The sequence below is a fragment of the Callorhinus ursinus genome, unplaced genomic scaffold (assembly GCF_003265705.2).
Source record: "Callorhinus ursinus isolate GAN/ISIS: 27379988/994484 unplaced genomic scaffold, GSC_fseal_2.0 scaffold8, whole genome shotgun sequence".
In the NCBI taxonomy this organism is placed as follows: domain Eukaryota; kingdom Metazoa; phylum Chordata; class Mammalia; order Carnivora; family Otariidae; genus Callorhinus; species Callorhinus ursinus.
The window spans coordinates 62,148,546-62,158,243 of record NW_027397070.1 but is presented as its reverse complement, the minus strand read 5'-3'; the positions used below and the strand labels follow the sequence as shown (position 1 = coordinate 62,158,243).

Here is a 9,698-nt window from a genome sequence, read left to right as displayed (position 1 = left end):
CACACACACACACACACACACACACACACACACACACACACACACACGTGCTGATCAGCCTTCTGGCTGCTTCCTGGGAGCTGGACATGGGGGCTGGGGCCCAATCCAGCGTCTGGATTCCAAACCTGCCCCAAACTGGGGGCCCCACCTGGGCAAAAGCCCCCCTCTGACTTTCCCCATCTGTCTCAGGCCTCGTGGGAGGCAGTGGGCACTTGCTTACCTTATAGCTGGGGGTACCAGACTGCATAGGAAGCTCAGCTCAGGGCTGTGGGGAGCACTGGAAGCCCAGGTGGGGGGGGAAGGGAAGGGCAGCCTGCAGTCACGGCTGGCTCCCCTCAGTTTCTGGGTATTTGCCTACCTACAGCAACCCGCGGCCTGGGAAGTCCTCCCGCCGGCTGGTGGCATCCCGAAGCAATCCCTGTATCTCACAGAGGACTGGCCTGGAGCTAGAGGCCAACAGCTGTTTGCTGACTGGCTGGATGAGCTGATTGATGGCCAGGGGCTTCATTCAGGGAAGCCCAGCTGCCCTGCCCTGGGCACACAGCTCATTGCCATTCACTGGGGCTCCATTTGAACTTTGTGTTGTTCTCTGCTGTTTCCCAGGGCCTAGAAGAGGGCTGATATTTCACAGGCACTAGACAAATACGTGTTTTTAGTCAATGCTGAGGACACAGACATGAATAGTCCAAATCTGGAGGACAAAGCAGAAGTATCAACAGACAACTGCAATTTGAGATGTCTCTTGTGAGGAGATGTGGAAATGTGTACAAGCACTATCGGGCCAGCGTAGGAAGTCAGAGAAGGCTTCCTGGAGGAGACGGGCTTTGAAGGATGAATAGAAGTCAGTCCAGGCAATGACTACAGGCAAGGGTATTCCCGGGATAAGCAGCAGAAGCAGGAAGGGGTGAGAGCATTCTTGAAAGGATACAGCGGCGGGAATGACGGAACCAAGGGCGGTGGGGAGGCAGGAGACGAGCAGGCCGAGGGGCAGCCCGGGGCCAGGACCATGCGAGCTGAGTGGCTGATGGTACTCTGCAGATTCTGTCAAAAGAAAGGAGGGGGGCCGGTCTTCTGAGCCCCACCTGGGAAGGGAGTTAGGCATTCCTGTGGGGTCTGGCGGGCTGAGCAGAGCTCTGGCCTCTTGAGGAAAAGAGAGGACAGTTTTTAAAGGGCTTTTATTAAATTCTCCCCACACAGCATCTCTTGCCCCATTGCCACAGCCCCGGGGTGTGTCCACCAGGGAGAGGGCTCCATCAGTGTCCTCCGGTGGCTGGAGCTGGGCTTGTCCATGCAGGTGCGGAGCTGGCCTTGCTGGATGGTCCTGGTGTAGGAGGGGCTCAGAAACTGCTGGGGAGGGTGGGTGACTGTGGGCACTGTTAGCTGAGGGCAGTCTCCCCTGTCGAGATCTGGGGGGGGGGCTTGTCTCCTCAACACACACCCTGAGATGCTCCTGAGATGCTGGGAGGGTCCAAAACACCCCAGCTCCATGGCGGGGAGGGTTGTGGGCAGCTGTGGCCAGGCCGCTCCGCCAAAGGACAGTCGTGGGGAAAGGAGCCCTTCCCAGGAAACAGGAAGGAGTGGGGGGCAGGGGGGTGGGGCAGAAGGACCGGCCTGCAGGGCTGTGAGGGAACAGGGGCCAGGTCCGGGCTCTGTCTGCTGCAGCTGGTGGGAGAGTCCCTTCCTTCTCTGAGCCTCATTTCCCTTTCTGTCTAATGGAGAACTTGGCCTCTGGGTGCTCTCTCCTTCATGAAGGACGCTGGGCCTGCACGCTTCATATGCTCTTCGCGATTGTTCTGCCCGGGGGGCCTAGGCACATTCACTCAGTATGTTGCAAGCAAGTGTGACACGGGGGCATCCCATCCGTCCCGCCCACCTTGGGAGTGTGTGTGTGTGTGTGTGTGCGCGCGTGTGCGCGTGTGCGCGCGCTCAGATGGGGGGCTCCTGCAGGCTTGCACCGGGGGGTGGTGTGGTGAGCGAGCGGGAGCCCCGTCGGTCCGCTTCTCGGCTTCACGCGCCGGCCAGTCTTGACATGCGCCCCCCCCAAGGGGCCAGGGGCGCGCCCGGGCCTCACAGGAAGTTGGGCTCCCGCACTATGAGGCAGGGCGGGCCGCCGCTGTTCCCGCCGCCGTCCAGGGGCCGGTACACGAAGTGGAAGTCGCGCTTGGGCTCGCTCCGCAGCAGATAGCCCTTGATGCGGTGCGGCAGCGCCTCGTCGGCCAACTGGAAGCAGCGCCCGTCCACCAGCACGAAGAGCCGGTGGTCCTGGGGCCGCAGCACCTCGAACTTGTCCGCGCACTGCGCGCACAGCGCCTCGGCCGACGTGTCGGCCCGCGACGCCAGCGTCCGCGACTGGTGATCAGGCTCCAGGTACGACACGCAGATGAAGTCCTGCGGGGCGAGGCGGAGGGGGCTGGCGTCACCGGCGGGGCCCAGCGGGACCCCAACCCTGCGAGCGGGCACCGGGGGGAGGAGCGCAGTGGCCTTGGATAAGCCCATTGCCCTCTCTGGGCCCGGGACTCTTCTCTGTGCACACGGGGGACTGCAGGAGCGGTCGTGGGGTGGGAAGTCGGGGCCCCTGCGGCTGACCCGGCTGTGTGACCCAGGCCGGGGTCCTCCTGTCTCTGAGCCTCACCTCTCAACGGGCCGACCTTGCGGGGTGAGTCAGCGGTCTCCGCAATGAGGAGCGAGCGCGCCCCCTGGTGGCCAGTCGGCGGCCTCGCCGTCAGTATTCCTCCGTCACCCACTCCCTCAACAATTCCTCCCCACGGTTCCCCGGCACCCCCATCCCAGGCCCAGCGCTGGGGTACTGAAGCTGCATAAATAAAATCGAATGTGCAGACCCCAGGCCGAGCAGCCCACGGTGCAGCTGCGGATGCTAAGACTGGAGGAACTAGGGCGGGAGAAATCTGGGGTTGGGGGTGGGGGCTCCGAGGAGCAGGGGGGCAGGAGGGGCGGGAGGCTTAGTGAAAGGGGCAGGGGAGCTGGGCCAGAAGGCGGGTTTAGGACGGATGGAGAGGGGGACCGCAGCAGCTAGGCGGGCAAGGGTGAGGCCATGCCGGCGGGGCTGGGTCTGGGAACACACGCACAAACCTGAACAGCATCTACACCTGCTCCCACCAGCCCCAGAGGGACGGCCATATGGTGGAAGGATGGGCCCTCCAGTTCCTGCCTGGCTTTGAATCTGCTCCCACCGTGTGACCTTGACCTCCCTGAGCCTCCACTTCCTCAACTGTAAACTGAGATAACACCAGTCCTTGCACCTTGGCTGTGAGGAAGCAGACAGACTAGCTCAGGGCCTTTAGAGTCCCATGTCCCCCCCCCCCCCCCCCCCCCCCCCCGCACCCTGAGGTCAGGTAGGAGGCCGTGTGTGCGGGGCTGCCCCCTTGTGGAAGGCTGGTAACAGCACAGCTGTCTGACATGATCACCGCTGAAGAGTGATTATAATTAGGGGCGCCTGGGGGGCTCAGTGGGTTAAGGGCGTCTGCCTTCCACTCAGGTCATGATCTCAGGGTCCTAGGATCGAGCCCCACGTAGGGCTTCCTGCTCAGCAGGGAGTCTGCTTCTCCCTCTCCCTCTGCCCCTCTCCCTGCTCGTGTTCTCTAATAAATACATAAAATCTTTAAAAAAAAAAAAGAGTGATTATAATTATGGCTACAGAGTGGTGAGTGCATATGAGGCGCTGGGAGGAAGCAGAGGGTGGTGACCCCCGACTCCAGAGATAGTGCGGAGGGGGTTCCTCGCCCCCCATCCTGGGCCTCTCTCCTAAGCTCTATCTCCCCAGTGAGCGACACGGATGCCCTGCCTGGCTTAGCACTGGGAACCTACAAAGTAGAAGCAAGAAGTAAGGAATCCTGTGGTCAGGCTTGGATCAAGAGTGCCCACACTGTCAGAGTCGGAGGAGGGACACGTGTCCCAGGAGGGGGTGGGGAGCGGTGGTGGGCTGGAGCCTGCTCCTCCCAACTTATGCTGGCTCATATCCAGCTTGAGAAAGCCAACTGTGTACATCTCTTCCCAATCTCAAGTTCAGTGATGCCAAGTTAGCTTGAAATTGGTCGTGGTGGGAGTATTTACACCATGGAAATTGACAGGAGATCGGAGCTGCTTTTTTTCTCCCCAGAGAGCCAGTTACTAACATTATCAAGACACCACTGAGTAGAGGAGTGGGGCATCATCTTGGTAGCCTAGAACACGTATTGGGGAGGCAGCTCATCTGGTCCCCAGCCCACCTATGCTGATAGGAAAACTGAGTTCCAGAGAGGGGCAGGGACAGCTCAGGGTCACATAGCAAGCTAGTACAGAGCTGGGCCCAGACCCTCAGCCTTTTGCCTCCCAGACCTGGGTTCTGTCACAGAGGGACCATCCTGAAAGCCAGGAGTGGGGTTCAGGTCCAGTGTGTTCTGGGTGCCAAGGGAGTGAGACTGAAGAGCTATTTCCAACTCTGGGTTGCTTCCTGGCTCGATGTTTTAATTCTCTCCATTCTGCACGCAGCCCAATCCCACTCTGTCCCAGGCCCTGGGTGTGGGGACCCTGGGACATGTGAGCCACGGGCCCTCCCTTCCAGAGCAATGGCTCCATACTTAGACAGTCCTGATATGGTTCGATATGTGCTCTTATGGGGGAAGCAGCAGCAAGAAGCCCAGAGGAGGGCATCTAACCTGGGCCGCAGGGAGTGGGGGACAGGTGGGGAGGTGGTTCGTGGAAGGCTTCTCAGAGGGTCTGTCAGAGCAACTGAGGATGGGCAGTGGCAGCCACTGAAGAAGAGATTGACCAGCATGGGCGGAGGCTGAGCACCAGGGACTTGAGCTCAGCATGTTCGGGGAACTGGGGGTAGCTTGACAGAATGCAGTGTAGGGGTGTGGGGGATGATGAGAGTGTAGGAGGCAGGAGGGCAGCCACGCATGGCTTGAATACTGAGTGTGTCTAGGGAGAGGTGGGGGGAATGGTGGCTGGATTGGAGGGGCAGGGGACCCTGGCAGCTGCTGCGTTTGTCCAGGGACAAAAGGGGCAAGGCTGTAGGTCAGCTCACGGGCTCCCCAAAGGGGAACTGGCAAGACTAAGTCCACATCTCCCGGCATATGGGCACTAAGGAATGTGGGATAAAAGTCTCATCCCCCACCCCCCAATCCGGTCTTGTCTGCTCAACTCAAACACCCATGGTGCCTGTGATACTTTCCGAAAGCCCTGTTCCCCCAGCCAGCCGGCGTCAGGCTCACTGAGCTGGGGGGCCATGGGCCTGGCGGCCCCCTCCCGCCCCGCCAGCCCCCGTCCCAGGCGTCACCTGCACGGAGGAGCGCGAGGCCCGGGCCTTGTTGAGCGTGCGCCGGCGCTCCCAGCGGTGGATGGAGTCCTGCACCTCCATGCTCAGCTGCCGGGTCACCGTGATCTTGTCGTAGTTCTTGATGTGCTCCAGGGCCCCGTAGGTGGTGGTCAGGTAGTAGGACCCTGCGGAGACCAGGGTGTGGAAGCTGAGCTGGGACCTCCTCGCCCCGCCCCCTTGTCCAGGCGCCACCCACCGCCGCTGCCCAGGGCACACCTGCCCGTCGGTCACCTGCACATTCGCAACCTTCCTCAAGTCCAGCGATCCCCCCCAAAGATGGTCTTTGGCTCCCCTTCAGGATGGAACTTATTTTTCAAATGAGTTTTGGAACGCCTTAAAATTTATTTTTTAAAAAGATTTTTATATTTATTTGAGAGAGAGACAAAGATAGTGACAGAGAGCACGAGGGAGGGAAGTGAGCGAGCGTGAGTGGGGAGGAGCAGGGAGAAGAGGGAGAAGCAGGCTTCCCGCTGAGCAGGGAGCCCGATGCGGGGCTCGATCCCAGGACCCTGAGATCATGACCTGAGCCGAAGGCAGACGCTTACCGACTGAGCCAGCCAGGCATCCCCCCTCACTTTTTAACCATTATTAGTTACATCGTGAGTTATCTGCAGCCCCAAGCATTCCTGTTACGTTGGATGAAGCTGCCTCCATATGCCTACAAATTCCACACCGATATGGAAAGAAGTTCACAGCCTGGCTGGGGAGGGTGTGATGCTCATGTCAAAGCTAACATAGAACTTGGGTTGGTAACCCTTATCGGAGAAAAGCCAGCCTCTGAACCACTCATGTGTCCCCTTTCCAGGGGAGCTTAAAGCTAGCCGTGCCAGGAACCCTTCCCTGGCGCTGCCCTCCCTGGCGGTCCCGAGAGTCCCTCCCGTCCGGCTGGCGTGCCTCCCAGGCCCTGTCTCCCAGCCGTGATCACGTCTCCCGGGCTGCTGATGGAGGAGCTGAGTGCAGTGCACGAGCTGACTGAGAGCATTCAGTTTTGGAGTCTGTGCCCTTCAGCAGCCAGCCCTGGGATCTCGGGGGACTTACTGTCCTCTCTCTGTTTCCTCATTTACTTTTCTGAGGATGTGGTGAAAAGTAAATGAGATGAATACTGTCAAGTGCAGGGCTTAGTAAGGTGTGAGTAACGCAGGTGGTTAGGTGACCTAGGACAGAAAGATGCCCCGGGGGGTGGGGGTGGGGGATCTCACCCTCTTGCAGCCAACTTCCCTTTGACTTGGGGCCATCATGCCATGCAGTACCAGCCAGGACCACTAGGTGGCAGGCGACCCCTCCCACCATGAGTTTGGGAGCTGGTTGTTCCCTTTGGGGAGAGTGTTGTCCTTTGATGGAGAAAACTCACGACCCCTATTAAGATATTTGTACAGCATGGCCAGCCGTCAGCTAGCGTGCAGAGAGGATGTGGGCAAAGATGTGCAGGAGGGTGCTTCTAGGAGAGGTTTGGATTTTGAGCCGGCTCCAGCCAGGTGCCCAGAGCTGCCTGGGTCTCCCCGTCTAGCTTTTAATTGCCCAGAGTGGTGGGAGCTGCAGAGAGAGGCTAGAAGGGGGCCTGGGTCCCATCTGCCCAGCCTTCAGGCCCCCTCTACTTCTAGGAAGTCCCTGATCTCCCATGCCTGATAAGCCCGTTGCAAACAAAGTGGTTCCCGATCACTGGTCTTTTACCAAATTAGCAGCACTCGAAACCAGCTGAAAGAACATGAAGGTCTCAGAGCGCACAGAATCAGACTGTCGAATGCAGAATGCTGGAGCGCCCAGTCAGCTTGAAAACCTCAAATCTAGCCCAGCACATGCACTTTCCCAAGCCAGAGAAGTTAAGTGACTTGTCCAAGGTCTCCAGCCAACTGGAGGCAGAACCGGGACGGAAATTCTGCCTGCAAACCGCTCTTCTTGTTACAATTGTGTTAGTTCTCCTCTTAGAATGGAGCAACTGAAGTTCTCTGGAGTGAGGACTCCCCGAGGGCCGGCCCTTGCCCCCGGCACCTCTGAGCTCCTCAGAGCACCAAAGGCAGGGGCTCTGCGTCCCTTTATCCTCTAGGCAGCTTCTTCTTCTTAACCGAGCCTCAGGGGCTTTGGGGATGGGGCACGCTGTGTGCCACCAGCCTGCTAGGACAGGAGGCAAAGCTGGGGAAACTCAGGAACATTGCCTCCCCACTCCCCCACCCCTGTACCTTGTGCTCTGTCCTTCTGCCCCAAAGCCGGGATACTTCTAGATGGAGAGCTGCTAGCTGTCAGACTTGACGGGTGGAAGCCCCTGCCCAAGCTGGAAACTCCCACGTCCTCTCACTACCGGGGGGGCCAATACCTGTGAGGCCGGACCTGTCCTGGGTGCTGTGAGTTCCCACTTTGGCTCTCAGGGGAGGAACAGAGAGAGGTGCAGGGAGGCCTCCTGGTTTGTGTTCCATGATATAAAGTATGCCCTCTGGCCCTCAGAGCTGCCATGCGCAGGGTCTGTCACCGCTGGGGGGGGGGGGGGCAGGGCTGCGGGGAGGGGCCAAGTGCAGTGCCTTGCAAGACGCTGCCCTGCCCGCATCTTTACTCCCAGCAAATGCCTCGTGGATTCCTTAGAAATCTTCCCATGGGGCCAGAGACTGACTCCTTGAGTTTGAAAGAGGCTGCAGGGTATTCAGGCAGCCTTGGGTCAGAAACCGTGAACTAAGACCTTTACATATTTACTTGTACTTGGCTTGTCTCAAAAATGCTCAACATAGCCCAGACCAGACCAGACCAGACTCCTGCCTGAAGGACCTTGGCTTTCCCACAAAAACCCTGTGTAGGCTTCAGGAACAGGAAGAAGATCCTGGGAGGCCATGGCAGGATGGGGGTGGGGAGTGCAGGCCCGTAAGCAGAGGGTAGTTGTGCCAAGGATGTCCCTGCCCTGTCCCTGCTCATCACTGTACCTTGCCCGGAGCCCCATTGGCCACAAGAATTCAGGCTGAGGATGGAGTAGGAGTCACCGTGGCCAGGACGTGGCAGACCACCGCTGGGAACAAGCCAGCTCGGACCACGGCAGAGCCCCACGGTCTTGCTCCACCCCTCAAAGGGCTTTTGTGGACATTGTCTCTAAGACCCTACAACAACCTATGGAGGTTGAGGACAGTCCCTTAACAGGATTTGTTAGTGATTTCTTCCCAGGGAGATCGGCAGCAGTGCCCACTGTGGAAAATTTGAAAAATCAGGAAAGAAGTAAAGAGAAGTCACTCTCTGCTCTGTGCTCTGGGCCTTCTGTGGTCATCTGAGCCATGTCCTGCCCCATTGCGCTATCCCACTAGCCTACTTCATTTCTTCTCAACATCCATCAGATGTGAAATATTTTCATTTGCTTATATGTTTAATTTATTTAAAGTCTGACATCCTCTCTCCACCAACCGGAATAAAGTTTCGCAAGAAAGGACACCTGTTGTCACCTGGCATAAATTAGAAGCTCAGGCAATATCTGTTGAATGAATGAGTATATGGCCTTTTCCCAGGTAACTACTGAGTCTAAGTGCTTTTCTTATTGATTTATAAGAGCTTTTTACATATTGAGGCTATTAATTTTTGGTGTGCTAGTTTGTAGAACTACTCCTTTTCTCTGGTTTACTGTTAGTATCTGATTCTATTATGGTAATTTTTGACACATAAAGGTTTTGCCCTTTAGAGGTTACATGTATGGTAGCCAGATGACAACAGCTAATATTCCTGGTGAGAGCTCTGGCCAGGCTGCTATACTACTCAGGGGCTAGTCCTAGGAAATAGGGTGCTCAGGATTTGGGGCAGGAAGCCAATTCTGCTCACAGCCCCCTGACCCTCCTTGCCTCCCATTCCCTTCTATTTTTTCCCCTTAGACTGTGGGAGACAGATCACTGTTGTCTGGAGGCCTCTGCCCACCCCTTCAGCCTTGTGGTGCTTTCATGTGCATGCTCAGGGCTGGATAAATCAAGGAGGAAGGCTCATGAAGGCCTGAGGTAGAGGCTCCATAGTGTGGGGTTCAGAATGAAGCATTCATTCATTCTCATGAGAATATAAGCCTCGCCTGCCTTACCCTGCACCCAAGTGCCTGGCACACGGTGGGGACTCACTGAGTAGCTACTGAATGGATAGATGAATGGGTGGGTGGATGGATATATGGGTGGGTAGCTATGTGGGTAGATGGATGGATGGATGGATGGTTGAAAGGGTGGATGGATGGGTGGGTGAGTAGGTATATGGGTGGATGGATGGATGGGTGGGTGGGTGAGTGGGTGGACAGGTGGGTTGGTGGATGGATGGATGGATGGATGAGTGGGTGAGTAGGTATATGGGTAGATGGATGGATGGGTGGGTGGGTGAGTGGGTGGATGGATGGATGGGTGGTGGATGGATGGTGGGTGGATGGATGGATGGATGGATGGAT

General features: G+C 57.6%; 1 protein-coding gene across 1 annotated transcript in view; it reads right to left on the bottom strand.

The window, feature by feature from the left end:
• Window positions 1–1,161: 1,161 nt before the first annotated feature.
• RIN3 (Ras and Rab interactor 3) overlaps window positions 1,162–9,698 on the bottom strand; it is a 121,694-nt gene continuing 113,157 nt past the window's right edge. Inside the window, exons 9-10 of the mRNA XM_025869442.2 lie at window positions 5,279–5,442; window positions 1,162–2,388 (exon numbers count right to left, since the gene is read on the bottom strand). Of these exons, the coding sequence (XP_025725227.1) occupies window positions 2,068–2,388; window positions 5,279–5,442 (485 nt within the window). The 3' untranslated portion in view covers window positions 1,162–2,067. The remainder of the gene's footprint in view (window positions 2,389–5,278; window positions 5,443–9,698) is intronic.